Source organism: Heterocephalus glaber, unplaced genomic scaffold (genome assembly GCF_053883595.1).
Source record: "Heterocephalus glaber isolate CG9 unplaced genomic scaffold, H.glaber_assembly_v1.0 deba00000331, whole genome shotgun sequence".
Classification (NCBI taxonomy): Eukaryota; Metazoa; Chordata; class Mammalia; order Rodentia; family Bathyergidae; genus Heterocephalus; species Heterocephalus glaber.
Window position 1 is genome coordinate 11,063,541 of NW_028258142.1, and position 18,031 is coordinate 11,081,571.

General features: G+C 38.4%; 1 protein-coding gene across 2 annotated transcripts in view; it reads left to right on the forward strand.

Moving 5' to 3' along the window:
- Cd226 (CD226 molecule) overlaps nt 1-18,031 on the forward strand; it is a 69,723-nt gene that overhangs the window by 2,678 nt on the left and 49,014 nt on the right. For both annotated transcript variants that reach the window (XM_004861971.3, XM_087191436.1), the window contains exons 2-3: nt 1,099-1,265; nt 1,512-1,850. In XM_004861971.3, coding sequence (XP_004862028.1) covers nt 1,220-1,265; nt 1,512-1,850 — 385 coding nt within the window. In that variant the 5' untranslated portion in view covers nt 1,099-1,219. The remainder of the gene's footprint in view (nt 1-1,098; nt 1,266-1,511; nt 1,851-18,031) is intronic.

Here is an 18,031-nt window from a genome sequence, read left to right on the forward strand (position 1 = left end):
GGGTGTGAGCATGTCCACGAACTGAGTGTTAACGTGTGTGTGAAGGGACGTAAGTAGGACATAATAGCTGCAAAGGAGGCCACTTAGGATGGTACTGTCTTGAAGATTTAGGAATTCTTGTTACTCGTGCTAACTCAAGTTTTGTAGTATTTTCTTGGTGTTAAGAGAAATTTTTGTAATTAAGACTTAATGGATGAAATCAGTTTTTCCAACTCAGATATATAATGTTAAATCTTTGTCATTCAGTCCATTCCCCACAGTCACCAAAGTTACCTTTCAAAAATATAAAGTTGTTCTTATCATTTACATCCAGTTGTGATATTCAGTTGCGCTTTGTTCCTTTCATAGGTGAAACCATAAGGGTGGACAGGACCTCAGATATTGTAATTTATTTGGACTCTATGTTTGTTTTAAAATGAAAAGTTAAAAAAACCCAAACATAATGGTGTACTGTATTGCTCCTGGCCACTATTCCTTTGTATATGGAGACCTTTCCATGGTCTGTTCATCAACACCAATGCAAATTTCTGAGCTTAGGAAGGAAGTAGACACAGGCCAGCCTAGGCCCCAATAGAGCTGGGCAGAGATGCCATCCCCAGAGCCACAGGCTCCTGCCACTGACCTTCAATTTCTGCTCCAATTTCACCTTCTCAGTAGGGACTCCCTGGAGCTTCCTATATAAAAGGGATGCAATATTTCCCCTCCCTATGCTTGCTTTCCTGCTTTTACATTTCTTTATAAATTCACATCTTTAACTTACTGTACATATTTAAACAGACAGTGTTGTATATACAAATATATATATATATATATTTATAAATGTATGGCTTATTTTAGTTTCTGTCTCCTACTAGAATGCAAATTTCATGATGGCAAGAGTTTTTTTTTTAATGTATTGTTGTATCCTCCTTGCTTAGAACAGAGATTCACCCTGAGAAGACACTCAGGAGGCATTTATTGAATGAATGAATCTCTGTAGAAAATGAGACCTTAAAAATAAGCTCTTTCCCCGAGAGGGAAGTAACTCAAATCTGCACATCCGTGTGAGAGCAAAGTTGCCTTTGAAGCTAAGATCTTTTTCCTGTGTTCACACTTCAGAAAAAGAGGACACACTGATAGCATCGGAGAGGAAGGAAATGGTGCTTCGTGCCTGGCCTGTGCATATGTAACATTATACAAGTTATTTTTTAATATACCAGCTCCCAGAAGTTTTCCACAGATGGATTATCTTGCTTTCCTTTTGGCTATTCTTCAAGTATACAAAGGTAATCTTTTATGCCTTTGTTTAAAAAATTAGCACTGCTTTCTATCATACTGTAATATGCACAAAATTTCTGAGATAATTTCTCACTTGTTCAGAAAAATTAAAAGGTACTCAAATGCCAATTATCAGCAGTGGAAACTGTCAGGCTTCACTATGATCTCAATTTACTATCATGTTAGGTTAAGATATTTATTTGTTGTTTCTATCATCAAGTCTAACTGAATCTGTGTGCTGTTGTATATTTCAGCATTGTGTGAAGAGACATTTTGGGACACGACCATCAGACTTGCTGAGAGTATGACTCTGGAATGCGTGTATCCCTTCATGGCCATCTTAACCCAGGCAGAGTGGTTCAAGATTGTGGGCAAGCAGAAACAGTCCATGGCCATATTCCACCCCACATATGGTGTGATAATAAGGACATCCTATAAAAATAAGTTGCACTTTGTAAATTCAACCACATCTCTCAAAGATGTGACTCTTTCCTTTAATAATGCCTCCAAAGCTGATGTTGGCCTCTATTCCTGCTTGCTCCATATTTTTCCCCATGGATCTTGGGAAAAGATGATAGAGGTGGTTCAGTCAGGTAAGGACACCTTTTATTTCCTTTTACCCCTACAATGTTTAATTCTATAAAGCCCGAAAGACAAAACTACTCTATCCCATTCTGGTGACTCTTCTCAGTTTCATTTCTAGATTTTATGATGGTATTGTTTCAAAGGAGTATCTCTATGACTCCGTTTCATTTTTCTAACTGTGCTGTCATTTCTGAGTGGAGGTAGCTCAGAAATTTGGATGCTGGTGGTGGGGGTGGGGGTGGTGGTGCATGTCTAGTATTGTCTTCACGATGACATGAGCCTAGATTAAATTGATGTTGGCACCATGTGGATTGCACAGCTGGCTCCCTCCCTTTTAGTACTTTATCTCAGCAATGAGTACCATTCCCTTTTACCAGGCAGTCAGTACCAGCTACAACCCCTGGAAGTTCAAGGACCTTTCTGCATGACTTAATCTAAAATTATTAGTGAATCCTAAGCAGGCTTCAAGCAATGGCTCCATCTTTCACTCCATCCACATTTGGTGAGAGAGGACTTTTTGGAAACTGCTCATTATCATATTAGAAAGAGTCTAATGAGTTCTTAAAGTATTTGCTGCTGTATCTACCAGTGATTGTGGTTTGGGCATTCTAGTAATGACCATATCGAGTGGATATAGTATTTTGAAAAAAGTTGGGTTTTAGAGCTATGACTTTCTATATAATCTTGTGTTAGTGGCTCAATCCTTCTGAATCTCAGGTTCCTGAGTAGTACATCAACTTAAAAATATCACTTTCTTTGTTGAATGGTTCAGGGATAATGCATTTAAGCAACTTGGTACAGTCATTAGAGAATCTATGGTATGATTATCATCACTATTACTATTATTTTGTATGCCTCTGATACATAATGATTAATTATGACCTTTTAAGATATCAGCAACTGTTTAAAGAAGAAAATATTTTTAAAACTGTGTGCTTTTGTCTGGTATTCAAATTACACCCCAGGGACACATAGAAAAGAATATTATATGACATCTGATAAAACACTTTTTAAAAAATAATTCTAAAGGATAAATTACAGAATCATTTGAGGAATAGCAAATGATCAGAGGTTAAGACAAATTTCTCCACATGTAGCCTTACTTTTTAGATGTAGTTTGAGCTCAAGACTAATTTTGTGTATACAGCTAAGGCTTAGAGTGTCAAACAGCAAAATATCTTTAATTAAACACCTATTAAAGTCTATATTTTGTCACTCAAGAACTCATTTGTTGGAGTATGTAGATACCTGTTAAATGCTGTTTGCTAGTTTTTAGTGTGTAGTCCAAACTGAGCGAGCCATTCTGCATGTGGCTTGATTCTTCAGGGTTGGACTGAGAAGGTCTCTCCCTTCTGCCTTGTGTGGCTAGAGTCTTTGTAATTTCAGTCATGGGCTGGGTATTTCAATTTCTGCCAAAGGGCAATGAACTGAAAGCAGGTAGGTAGCTTGACCTTTTCCAAAAGTTTAAGGTAAAGAATGGAGCTAAATTATTAAGATTTTGCTGTACCAAGGTAGGATGTTTAATATCATGTGTGAACAGTTTTGTGAATATTTTCATATTTTTATCATTCAGATTTATAGCTCTTGTTTTTTTGAGGTTAGGAAAAGAGAGTTCTCCAACTCCTGGCACCTTTTCAAAGTCAATGGCCAGATAATCAGGGGTGCCTAACCCTTGAACTGGTTTGAATTCTTCATGATGGTACTCTTCATCATGTTTCATTGCTGTTGCTTTTGATTATTTACATTTTTAAAGAATAGAGTGGGGACAATGGGCCAGTGAGGATGTTCTAACCTATTGTGAGATTTGAAGGGTGAGATTTAAGGATGCTAGCAAGTTTAAACATTATGTTGTATTTCAAAATTTACATTAAATATATCTAAGCTGTCCTTTTTTGTCCCTTATTAACAACATACCAAGACCTATAAATATCACATTTTTGTGCAATATAAAGGGGGAGCTGATTATCTATTTAACAATAAAAAAAATCAAACTTGGAATCCAGAAATCCTAATTGCATAACAGATCATAAAAACTTCAAATGGATGAAGGAATTCAGCCATATTTTTCCTGAATGTATTGGTTTCTGCTATTACTGATAATGTATTATGTGTGAAGACTCTTAATTATCAGTGCCTCATATAGATTTTCTCATTTAACCCAGTGCACACTTGAATGAGGATCTTACTTTGATTCTGTAGGTGAGATCACTGAGGTATCCTGAGGTCCAGTGGCCTTTCTGAGACCTCAAGCTTCCTTTGGGTCCCATTGAATAAATCTGTAAGTAAATGCAAAGTAACAACCTGGGGAACATGAACCCCTGGTGCTGCAAAGGAAGAGACATTAGTCAATGTCCATTAGTCAATGCATATCCTGTCCCTCTTCCTTCCCTTCAAATTTTTAACCCAGAGATGAGCAAATTGAATATCTTATGCTGAATAAATGGTACTATTAATACAAAGTTTTCTAAAAATATGTGTTAGCTTCAGAATAGGCATTTCTCAATTAGCAATGAATTTAGACAATTTAATGGTAATAAAGAATGCATTTATTTTATATAATTCATGGGAAAATTTGCTGAGATGACTTAGGATAATGTTAGGATAACGTTTCAAAATAAGCCCTTCTATGGCAGTCTGCGGTACAAGTAGGGTCCTGGGGAAAATTACTCTCCCTCCATATTGCTCTCAGTTAAAGTAAATACAGTTATATTTATAAAAATCACCCTTCCCCAGAGGATGAGCCACTCAAAATATTCTGCTACCAAATTTTTACTGAGTGCTTAGTATAAAGTCACCAGTGTTTTTCTCATTTAATACTTAGGAAACAGCATGGAGAGATAATGTTTTCTATTATACAAGTAGATGTACTGAGGTCAGAGTTTTTAATTAACTTGTCCATGATTGGTGAGTTGGAGCACCAAGATCAGCCCTGTCAATGTTTCTGAAGTGGTAGAAATGACATGAAAGAGAGCTGATTCCAACAATAATGTGTCAGGGCAGCTCAAGGCAGGAAAGTTTGTGCTGGAACTTGAAGAATTACAAATTGCAAAAAAAATATTTTAAGATCGAGATCCTGGGCGCCCTTCAGCCCCTCCACCCTTCACAGGTAATGGGGAAAAAAATAAGAACCAAGATACATCATGGACAGGTACAAGCACTCAATGATAAGTGTAAATGTATTGTATACCTAAAATGTACCAATCAAAGAATTTAAGGGAAAAAAAAGATAGAGATCCTGTGAGGGAAGATGAAGAGAAAACAGAGAATGTTGATGGCAGAGAGAAGAACGCAGTGGAAGGGTAAACTTTGTGGAAGGGACAACGACTGGTTAGAGCACAATGTAGTTCTATCTACTTATCTACCTACCTATGATTGGCTTATGCAAGCATGCAGGCTGGCAAGTTCAGGAAGCGTAGGCCAACCAGCTAGACACACAGGAGAGCAGATGGAGCAGATGAAGTCTTAGGCAGTCTGCCGAGGAATCTCCTCTTGTTTGGGCAGCTCTTATTGTGTTCAGGCCTCCAACTGGTTGGACAAGGCCCACCCACATTATGGCAGACAATCTGCTTACTCAAAATTCTGTCTTAAATATTAATTTCATTTCAAAACATTTGCCTAGTTCACACAAAATGTAACCATTGCATCTGTTTTGGAAAATCATATGGCATTAGCTGGTTAAAGAAGCACGTATCTTATTATGCTATAATTCCACTCTGATATTTTAGAGATTGCCCATAAGTAGGAGAAAGGTCCAGCAATATTTATAGCAACAGTGATTTTAATAGCAAAAAAATTGATGCCAACCCAAATACCTATAGACAGTAAAATGGACAAATACACTGGGGCTATTCATACAATAAGGGAGGCACTCTACATCTCTAAAAAGAAATGAATTGTCACTATGCTCTCCAACAGGGATGATCTCAGCAACATCATGTTGAGGAAAGAAAGCAAGTTATAGAAAAACTTACACTGTATGATTTCTTTCCTTTACAGACACACAGAACTGAATGATGTGTTATTTATACATATAAACCTAAATGTAGAACTATAAAGAAAAGCCAGTTTCCAAAACATGAGCAGGAAGGAGACAGAATGAGAAGGGACTTCAAGAGGCTGTGAAGTTCATAATTATGGTGATTTTCATATACAGTATAGGTGTTTTCTTTTCCACTTGTCTCAAAACTGTTTAAGAAAATTTCTTTCACATTACTGAATTTCTAATAAAATAGTGAAAAAGGATGCATTTCTAATTTTTGAGCAGTTCAAAGATAATTGTCTAAATTAAGGATGAGATCTTCATTCTGAGGGAATAGAGAGGGAAACTTCAAGAATGATTCTGAACTTTTATGATCCAAGGATTGAAAGTGATAATTTCATTTAAAAAGATGGGGAATTAGGAGGCTGACTTGGGAAAGAAGAGAGGAAAAAAGTCTGATTCAGGTTCACTGAGTTGTAAAGTAGACTTTGCTCGGGTGACAATTGAAATTATGAGAGAATGAATGAGAACATTTTGCAGTTGTTTGAATGATACCAGCATATGTGAAAATGATGGTTAGCAAAGAAAGTACTAATGGATGGGGTAGAGGTCTAAGGCAATAGGTTGGAAGATGGTCATACTGAAGTATGTGAGGGCATTATGTAAAATAGGCACAGGGACAGGAGGGAGAAAAGCAGGGAGGGCAAAGGGAGGCAAATTGTTGATGTGGGACCAGCAGGCAAGTTTCACTCATGTTTACAGGAAGGGAAGAGTTATCTGTTGATGCTCCATTGTTTTTTTTTGTTTTCTTTTTTTTTTTTACTATGGATCAAACTCAGGAGCCTGCACTTGCCAGGCAGGTGCAGTGACACTGAGCGAAATCGCTGGCCCGATGCTCCACTCATTGAGGTGCTTTGTATTGGTTGTGTCATGTAGTTTTCTGCCTTTGTACTCTTTCATATTCCAGTCTACTTATCTCAACTTACACACAGAGATGTTCCTCACTCCCTCCCTATAAGGGTTTCATTCTCTTCTGGGTTGAACAAGGCTCTCGTATCGCCCATGGTAGTTCTCAGAAAGCATCTTCTCCCTGCTCCCTTCAAGGTTGGTGCATTCTGCCTAGGTGCCAGCAGCTGATGTAGCAGCTGAATTTTTCATATATTCTGACATATGTGGTGCTGGCTAGTGACATTAGAGGAGTCCCTTTAATATTTGGGGCCCCAGCATTGATGGAAGTTTAGAAGAATTGCACGTTGGGAGGGGGTTCTAATGATTATGCTGCCCAGTGACCAGCATTTTTTCTAATAGTGTGATGTAGGATTCACAGTTGGAAGGAGAAAAGTGTCCCAGATCCAGCTTGTACAGATGAGTGAGCTGATTTGCGGAAACTGAACTTAATTCATTCACCAAGTCTTCAGTGAGAACCTACTAATGTTCACTGGTATGGAAGAGAGAGGGAGATATGGATCTTACCTCTAAATAATTTGCAAGTATTAGAGGAGATAAAACTTGTATAACATAAATTATAAATTAAGGCAAAAAATAATAACTGCTGCTGTAATTCAGAGGATAGAATTCACTTTTAATTAGGAAGTTTAGGATAGATTTCTTGAGAAAGTGGAACTCGGGATCAACCTTAAAGAAGGCAAGTCAGTATATTTCTACACTAAGATGGGTTAAACAACATTCCGGAGGATCTTTTTAGAAAATTATATACAAAAATAAATAGCTTTAAACCTAATTTTACTTACTCTGGAAGATAATTTTTGGTTTCAAAATAACAAAAGCTTCCAAATTGGATGATGAGCAAATTAATGTAGTTTATTCTGGTTGCCAGTTCATGGTTTAGTTTTTTCTATGTTGACTTACTGCTTAAAAAACATATAGAAGCCAAGTATGCTGGCTCATGCCTGTAATCGCAGCATTTGTTAGGCTGAGGCAGGAGGATTGCCTCAAGTTCAAGGCCAGGCTAAGGTACATAGTGAGTTCAAGGCCAGCCTGAACTACATAGTGAGACACTCTCTCAAGAATCTCCCCCAAACCCAAACCAAACAAAAAAACCCTCAAAAGGCATAGGAAGCCACGTGGATTATGCAAATATATTTAATATATTTCACAATCTATCTGAAGATGTTTGCACACTTTCATTTCAGCTTTTGTTTTGCCTATCCCAAATTCAAGAGGAAGGGAGGAAATATGAAAATGACGCTACCTTGTATGTTAGTGAAGAAGGAAGTCTTAAAGCTTTTTTGCCTGTCAAAGAATGTTCTAAAGGGTTTAAGAAGCTCATGGAGGGGAACTGTTATTCTGTTGCAAAGGTCACCAATAAATGCTAATTTACTTTTTGACATTTCTGCATGATGTTATATTCCTTATTTTTCAAATGATTTTTTTCCTTTTAAAATATTTATTACGTAGCACGTTTGCAGTACATAGTGATTGCATTCACTGTGGGGAGTCGGTACATGCACAAAGCACATCTTAATTCGTTTTACTTCCCCTCTCTTCTCTCCCCTCTCCCTCCATCTCTTGGTCCCCTTTGAGTCAAATAACGATCTATCTCCCTATTTCCTTTGATCTACCTTTTATTTTGCTCTTTAAATTATTTATATGTTGGGTTTCTCATACAAGGGAAACTATGCAATATTTAAGCTTGTATGCGGGATTTATTTCATGTAACATTATTAAAGTTTGTTTCAAATTTACAAATGTTTAGAGGACACAATTTGGTGTTTTGATACATGTATACTTTTATTTTGTCCTACTGTTGATTCATTCATCTTTGATCCTCCTATGTAGATCTCTTTGTCTTTTTTTTTTGCAGTATCTTGGAATCAAACCCAGGGCCTTGACATTGAACTACATCTCCGACCCTTTTTATTATTTGTATTTTGAAACAGGTCTCCTTAAGTTCCTACATTGCCCAGGCCTGTTCCTAACTTGTGATCCTCTTGCCTCAGCCTCCTAGAGTGCTGGGATTGTAGGCGTTATTCACTATGCTTGGCTGCACCTCTGTTGTTTTTAATTTTTTTTTAAAGTAGGATAGAAAAAAGAAGAAAAGATGTTCCAATCTACTGTTAAATAATAAAACCATAAGCTCTTCTAAGGTCCTTCTAGTAAGCTCAGAAATGTTATAAAAAACTTCTATTTTATATATCTATGTGCATTAGTTTATACTTACATATGTAAGATGGAGAAAAGAGTCTGTAAAATGTTACATATCAGCAGTTTTTCACTTAAAGATAAAGAGAAATGATATTCAATAGTACCTATAAGAAACAGTCAACGATGAAACAGAAACGTTTTAAAATCTCACTCCTTAATGAAATAAAATAGGATATAGGGAAGACAGATAATAAAATGTATTTCGGGTCAGTGGAAAGGAAGGCTATGGTCATTGCTATTCTCTAGGGCGAAGTAAATAGGAATCAGAAAGTGAGACAGTGGCCAGAACCTGTGCCAAGCTTGTTACTCACTTGCTGTCCCTCCGAGTCCGGTCTCCATGGGATTCATCTCTCAGATGCTGGGTAAAGTTCTGTGATCCAAAATCAAAATGAGAAAAAAATTTTAAAAACCTTTAAAACAAGACAGTATTAGATGTATATTCATAATTGAATGAAAGACTTGAATAGCTAATGAAGTTAAATTAACATATGAGAATAGATATAAACTTGGGGTTTTGTAATTTCAATTCCTCCGCTCCACTTTCCCTACCTACCTTTGTGCCTCCAAAACAACCCGGTCGCGTGTAATTACTCATTGTAACAAAATCCAGAAGGAAACTTCTTTTTGGCGGGGGGGGGGGGGGGGGGGGGGGCCCTACCGGGGATCAAACTCGTGACTTTGCGCTTGTGAGGCAGGCACCGGAACCACTGAGCTAAATCCCCAGCCCCAGAAGGAAACTTCTAATTCAAACTCGTTCAACAACACATTCAGGCGTCTCAGAGCAGGGAATGGAACTGACTGTGATCTGTGCCTGAAACCATTTTAGACATTTAGGAACACTATCCCGCTTCGAGTAGATGCTTCTATTTCCAGGCTGGCTGTGGGAGAGGGACTCTCGGCTAAATTGCTAGAGAATGAGCTACAGCTGAAGTTTTTGAACATGTCTTCCGGGTGGTCCCTGAACATCTCTTGGCTTTGCTGAAGACTGTTCAGTTCTTGATTTTGATCTCTTCTAACTTTTAGTGATGAAAGGCGACTGACACCTCTTCCACTGGTCTTTTCTACATCTGCTCTTCACCAGCACAGAAGAGGTTGCCGATCACACGCGTTTCCTCTGCAGCGTGGCGTGGGTGTGTGTGGGTGCTCGGGCCTGTGTGTGGGAACACGGCTTCTTGCATGAGTCAGAGCTGGCGCCCTGTGATCTTGGGGGTCCATCCGGATAACCAAGTAACTGTGAAACCTGTTCAGCCCACACTCCTCCCCCAGACTGTCTGGACGTCAGTGTTCTTTAAAATTCCTCATTAAGACCGAAAGCCACAGTGAGCATTCTTTGAGGATTAGCAGGGAGGTGTGAATGACCTTCAAAAAAACCTTGTAGTAATTTGCCTGTGGAAGGATCACATTATTGACTCAAAGTAAAATTGTAGTTTGTATTTTGTAAAAGAAAAGCACTGGGTTTTCAGTGTTCAAACAAACAAGAAAATAACTGAAGAAAGTAAGTCAAAATAAAGCTCTCTGCTTATGTGGAGTTTGGGGCTCATCTGCGCACATTCTTCTAGAGCTAATGCTGCCCTGGGACAGGTTATTTAGCATTGATAAAAATGACTTGGTTTCTAAGCCGTGTTTTTTGTTGCTAGTTTCGTTTGGTTTGGTTTTATAGGGAGTGGATCTGTGAGCAGGATGGCTTTTGCAGTCCTTTGAGAACATTGTAGGAGTCTATTTTTGAAGACATTAAAGATTTTGAAACTCTTAAGAATTTTAAGACCATCAAGTCAACCCTTCAGGAATCATTGCAAAATTACTCTCTCAGGAAACATCTCTTCTACTTACTCTAGAATAGTTTTAATTAAATAACTCAGCTGATGGGGCTGCTTGCACTTCCCTTGGGAGATTATTCACAGTCAAATCCCAACCTGAGAAAATTTTCCTTGACTTCAGCTATTTAACCAACTCTTCTTTTATAAATCATCTTCTTCATAATTTACCCAGAGAGAAAGGCACATGTTTCATAGAATATTGCTATAAGAAAGTGTCTAAGGAAGGAAATGGAGTATACAATATGCACCATTTACTAGCAGTGTAAATAGCTACATGAATCAGACTGGCCCAATTTTGTGGGGTGATGACTGTGACCAATAAGAACAAAATCTGGGGATGAAATCTGTATTTAAATTCTCCATTCAATTAGCAGAATACTGAAGAAATTTAACACTCTCATTTTAGCCAACTAGTTCCGAAGTACATGCTTGTTAGATTTCTTGGCAGACTACATGAAATTCTACGTGCTACCAAATAAACATTTTAAAATAGGTTAGTAAATGTGTGTTTGTGTGTGGGGGGGATAATTTCCTTCATGATGTATAGTATAAAGTACATGAGATGAGAGAAGATTTTAGATTGTATTTCTAATTCACTCCATAAATGATATATATTTTTTTTTAATTCTGTGCTACAATTGGACATGTACCCTTTTGATTTGAGAAACAGCCAGGGAATTCCAGTATTGTTTCTGAGACAGAGATTAGTAATGTTAGTGTATGTCCACAAAGGACATACAGTGTGGGGGACCCTGGCCTGGAAGCATGAGTGTTATTTTAATGGGTGGGTGTTAGGGATGGTAGAGCAAGAAGTCAAATGAGAAGAAGCACTGTAAGAAATGTCCCATCTATGGGAGACTTTCCTTGAACTCGGAGCACACTAAAAACATTTCATTAGAGGCCTAGGTGAAGATCAGAGGATGGGAGATCCAGATCTTGGACTTTATTTTGTGGCTAATAAAGTTTTCAAATAGTGGAAGTCACATATTGGCCATGACTTGAAGCCATCACACTAGCCACAGTATGTAGAATGATTGAGAGTGGAGAAAGCGGAAATCTGGGAGAGGAGAATGCAGGAGAGTAGAAGGGAGACCAGTAGACCTGATGAAAGCACTGCTTCCAGGGGAGGGCCCTGGTGCAACCTCCACAGTGTCTCTCCTGACAAAGAACTCGCACCCTTGTGGTCGGAATGTTGGCCCATGCCTGTAATCTCAGCTTTCTGGGAGGCTGAGACAAGAGGGATGGCAAGTTCTAGCTCAGCTTGCACAATTTAGCAAGCCTTGTCTCAAAGTAAAAAGTAGCAAAAGGGCTAGGGGTGTAGGTCAATCCCCATTGTCCTTCTCACCCCCCAAAGAAAGCTCTCTTTCTTCTATTCCTTACCATTCTCTCCCCTCTTCCAGTAAATAACTTATCAGATGTCTGCCTGTGCTGAGAGCTGCGTGATGTTGGCAGTGCATAGGGGAAATGTCCCAGTCCCTGACCTCAGGCTCAAGTCTAATTACTCTGGAGTTTGATACTTGCTGGATGTGGGTGCCCAGGACAGGTGATGGCGGTGCTGGGAGGGTTGAGGAGGAGCACATGGACATGCATATTGGAAGAATGGAGCTGGGGAAAGGGGAGAGGTTTTTCAGGAAGCTTCAGAGACCAGAAGATGCTTTAATTTACTCAGAGAAGCAAAGTTAGAAGTTGCTGGGTTAAAGAGAGAAATCATGCTAATGGCACAAAGGCAAAGTGGGGCTGGGGTGCTTGGGCACTTCAGGAAAGCCTGAAGGAAAGTTAGCGTATGTTGCTTTGTATACAGAGTTAAAGATAGAATGAGATTTCAGTTTCTGCCTGTGGATATCCAGACTGGGGGGCTTATACAACAGATACTGTGAGTAAATAAATATCTGTTGAATAAGCCCCCCAGTCTGTGGTACTGTGTCACGGTGCGCTCTCTTTATTCACTCAGATTGTTATCTGTGCTGTTTGGAAAGGTCATTAGATGTCTCTTACTCTGTTTCCATTCAACATTGTTGGGTAGAGTGCTTTGTATTTCAGATATGGATCATCAAAGCAGCACAAGACTGGCTGGGGGAGTGATTCCGTCATAGAAAAGAGAACATTAGCATTAACCCTGATAGGTACATAAGAAATGTGTTAATTGTGTACACAATTAAGTGGAATAAAGCAGCCTTTTGTGAGTAACTTCCAGGAAGTGAGTGGTATTTTCCTGGGTGGTGATAATGGTTTCATGCACATCATACATGTTTACTGAGGGTTTTGGATAGAAGTGGGTGTCAGAATGATTGCCTTGTGAAGAACTAATTCAAATACAAGCAAGAGTGGAGTGCAAGAGGCTGGTGGGAGTCTATTTTAGAAACATAGGTGGGAGAGAATGAAAATTTGGACTATAATAGGGACAATGAGGATGAAGAGCAGGGTACATGTTTGAGAGAAACTTAGAAAGTAGAATTGACAGGATCCAACTTGATTAGACGAATGTGTAAAGGAAGACATTAAGAATGACATTTGGTATTGAACAGTATGGAAAATGAGAAAGAGCCAGTTTGGAGAGGGGACTAGGGTTTTGGGTATTTGTGAATAAAAGATGGACAACAGAGTTTGAGAATCTGAGTTATATTCTTTGGTTCTCCTCTGCCATTTGATTTATCTCCACAGGAAATGCTAGGGGGTGAGTGAGACATTTTTTTGTCTTTGTGAGGTCATATTGCAGTTCCCAGTTGGTTTGTATTGGTTATGCACTAAGTACCAGAGACAAAATTCTCCCAATTTTCCTGACAATGGAATGAGACTCATTCATTTTATGACCTATCTAGAATGTCCCTTGCTAGGTGGTGCCCACTGAAAGAACACTTGTTCTGAAACATGGTGGCCACTGGCAAGCACCAGATGTGCATTGTGTCACACAGGTTGACTGGTTGCACCTGAAGAGCAAATGGAATGGAGGTTTTCTCTTCTAGGCAGATAATTTTGTCTAATTCATAAGTTAGATCCAAGGATCCTCATTTAATTGAAGTAGTACTCGCTACCTGTTTTTTTTTTTTAGTGGAAAATTTGGGAATACTCAATAGTTTCCTCCACAAAAATAAAATCAAATAATTCCCTAAGTGTCCTTGTCTTGAATAATGTTCATTGTCTATACTGTTTTCAAATGTTATAAAGTTTCTCTACTAACTTTCTCTCCTTGATGTATTGAAAAATTTTTTGGTATTTAGAGCCTTTTGTGAGATATTTTTCAAATATTCTTTTGGCCCTGTTACTTATTTTTACCTCTGGGCTTTATACTTCTTCCCAGTTGAATGGTCTTTTTTTTTTCTTTTTTCGATGATACCTTTATTTGTCTGTGACACTTTGACTTTGCCATTAACCATAAGGGGTTTTATTTCAAGCACCTGGCCCTTCAGATCTGTTAGAATATATTTCCCATAGGCTTTCAAAAATGTATTTTTCAGTTTCTTGGGATTTCCTTATGGGATTTTTTTTTTTTACCTTTGAAACTATACCTTTTATTCTTTTTAGCCAGAATATTTGCATTTTATTATAGTTTCCATTTGTAATCATGCAAAATTTCCAATGAACCTTTTTGACTTTGCCTTTCTAGTCAGAGTTGCCTTCAGTCATTTGATCGTGAGTGGTGCTTCAAAGCATAAGATTTATGTATCTATTTCACTCCACAATGCAATATAAAATAATATATTTTTATTCCTGTGGACTCAGTAACCAGTGATAAGTGAGTCCATGGCTTTTTCAGAGGAGAAATTCAAGACAGAATGTGGATAACTTAAGTAGTTTACTAGTCTCCCTTTGTTTCTCTCTGCTGCATTTTGCCTATTTTCTTTCAGTCTGTGGTTTTGGATAATGTAGCCCATGGCATAACACCAGATGGTGGTTTTTACCTTGTAAAATTTTAAGGTTTCTCTAGCAGTTGTTATTTAGATCTGAGCTAAGCTATCCTCTATAAACAATGGTCTATCTTTTTTTAAAAGTATAAAAAGGTATAAATTCTCCATTGATTTTTATTGATTAATCTTTTCCCATGCTTGTATCAAATGTATCACTTTTATTGAGGATCTCAGTTTCTTGACTTTCTGGGGATAATAGAGAGATGATTCCTAATGTCTCTTGAATCTAGCATTTGTAAGTCAGGTCTTAGGCTCCTCAACACTAGTCATTCTAATTATCCAAGTTAGCTTTTATGTAAACTTTTTATGGTAGACATTCAGCAAGTACTCAAGCCTGTGACATTGAAGGTGGATGGTCAATTTGATTGATTTGGGAGTTAAACACATTTCTAGCTATGTCTGGGTGGGTAATAGAGCCATAACCTTGGAATCTATGTCTGGTCCCTCACCCATTCCTCTCTGGTATCCTTCCTTGGTCTGCTTCCAAGCTACCATGAACTAAACAGTTGTTCTCCACCATGCTTTTCCACCATGATGTTCCTGCCTTGGACCCTATCAACTGGGGACTGAATTCCCTGAAACTATGAGCCAAATTAAACCTCTCCTCCTTTAAGTTGTGTGAAGTACTGTGTGTCAGTGATCAGAGAATAATAAAGAAAATTGGTCCCAGAGAAGTGAGATCATTACTGTGTTTAAATTCTGCCCATGCCCTCAGACTTTGTGGGAGACTGATATTAAGGGCAGTGGAATAATTAATCTGGTCAGGAAAATTTCAAGACATCCCTACATTCAGCATGGGTGTTACTGGCTGCTTTTTGACAGATCTACAGTGAAAAGATTAGAGCAAAAAAAAAAAAAAAAAGAAAGAAAGAAAAGAAGTGAAGTATTTTGTCTCAGGACAAGAGGAAAGGTACCTTGACAGCATCTCAGGAATTGGCTAGCCCACACTCATCACTGGCTCAAAGGTATGAAAGGTTTTTAAACTCCTTTAAAAGATTTTGCTTTGAAAAGAGAGCCCCAAGATTCCATGATCACTCAGTCTAAGTCTAAGACACTCTGTCTAAGGACGTGTCTCCCTGAGGGCTGCCATCCAGGCACTTAGAGGCCACTGCAGCCATGGCCCAAGGGCTTACCTAGTGTCCTCACTGAAAGGAGACCTGGCATCATTCACATATAGACTTCCACCTACATGTCAAAGGAAGACCTGTCAGGCTAGGGAAGAAGCCCATGAGTGGTTAGTGTATGAAGTTGTGAGAATGAAGCTGAAGGTGCAGTAGAGATCCCAGAAAGTTGGAGATCCCATGAGCGTAGAAAATCTGCTGAGGAAACCACAAGCAGCAAGGGGAATAAATCTGAGAGAGGCCATGTAAACGATAAGCAACAAGGTCATAGGGGTTGGACTTCCCAGGCCCTGTGGAACTTATATATCATCACCACACGCCCCACATGTCAGACATAGAATCATGGGACTTAATGTTTTCCCTACTGGGTTTCAAACGTGTTTTGGTCCTTTCTTTTTCTATTCTTCTATTGCTCCATTTTGTAGTTGGAATGTTTACCCTATGCCATTATACTTTGTGATTATATTATTTATTTTTTTTATGGGGATTTACAGCTAAGAGTGTACCTTGAGTCTCAGGGGAGACATTGACAATGGAGTCTTTAGTAATTTTGAGACTGTTGAGGCTTTGGAGGAGGGATTATTGTATTTCAGAATCTTATTAGGTGGAATTATGGTCTGTTTATTTGGAGATGAAGTATAATAAGGAGTTGTGCTTGCATGTCAAGTGACAAGGGGTGGGATATGATGTTTAAGGTAGATTGTCAACTTGATTGTCTTGAGAGGCATACAGGGCAACAGTAAGCACACTTCTGGGTATGTCTGGGTGGGTCATGGACGCCTATGTCTGTTCCCTATCCACTTCTTTTCTGGCGCTGTTCCCCTGCTCTGCTTAGCAGCCACTGTGAACTAAGCATCTTTGTTTCTCCATGCACTTCACCATGCTATTTCTGTTATAAAGCCAGCTAAATATGGACTAATACCCCCAAATCATGAGCCAAATTAAACTTCTCTTTAAGTTGTTAATGTCATGTATTGTGTGTCAGGGCCAGGAAAGTGACTATTATAAGGCCTTTCTTCTTGTCTCTGAAATTGTTTTTCATTTCTTATAATATATGTTATTTCTTATAATAGATATTATCCTATTATTGTAATAGAAGATGTTTAAAAATGGTATCTATTCTTTTTAGTGCAAATATCAAAAATCTTTCTGACTCACCAATTCTATAATGAAAAACTTCAGGATATTCATTTTTCTGCCTTGTGTATATCTCAGTGCACCATTCACTAAGTGATACCTGGCCATTTGTCATGGGAGGATTTTCTATGTTCAATCTAATGGTAACAATAGGTAATAAAACAGTGAGGATTGTTAATGTTCCCTTAATTATAGTTACCAAAGACAGAAATGGGAGCAGTTTTTAAAAATTTCCATGAGCCAGGGATTTAGCTCAGTGGTTCCGCCACCTGCCTCACAAGTGCAAGGTTCCAAGTTCGATCCCTGGTACCAAAAAAAAAAAAATTTCCATGAAAACAAATCAACCAAAATATTCCCAGAAAAACAAGACAACACCACAATATAAAAATAAAATCTAAACTAAAGCAAAATAAAGCAAAAAACCTCCCCAGAAACCTGAATGTCTCTAGGAAGAATAAGATTAGAAATACCACGGAGAGAACTCATGCCAGACACCACTGAATACAACCTGGAGAATGTAAATTTTGTCCTTAAATTTGATTCATAATTACTTAAATTGACTAATGACTGGACCAGTCATTTATGGTCACATTCAAAAGATAATAAGAGGCAACATAGGGCCTCATGAATCCTCTAGGCACATGACACTTGAGCCCTTGCACACAACAATCACAGTCCCTGCCTGGAGGGAAGGATTGTCCCCTTATTGATGACATTGGATAGGGAAGTTAAAACGTATGGTCCTTTCTTTGATTAAGAAGCCATCTCTTGCCTGGAGCTGTTAACAATCAGATGGCAAAACAAAACATGTTAATGTCTAAAGGAATGGTCACAATGGAAAAATGAGAAGGTCAACCTTGCACCTTCAATGTCAGAGAAGGTGTCATGGAAAATTGCATTCAAGGAGGTTTCCAGGGCAAATGTGGGTTTTGAGGATTTCAGAGTTTTGAGGATTTCACCAGACACTTGCATAAAGGCTTAGAGGACTGAAAGTAGTGAACACATGAGGGGTGTGTGTGTGTGTGTGTGTTTCAATAAAATTTAACTGACAATAATAGGCAGGAG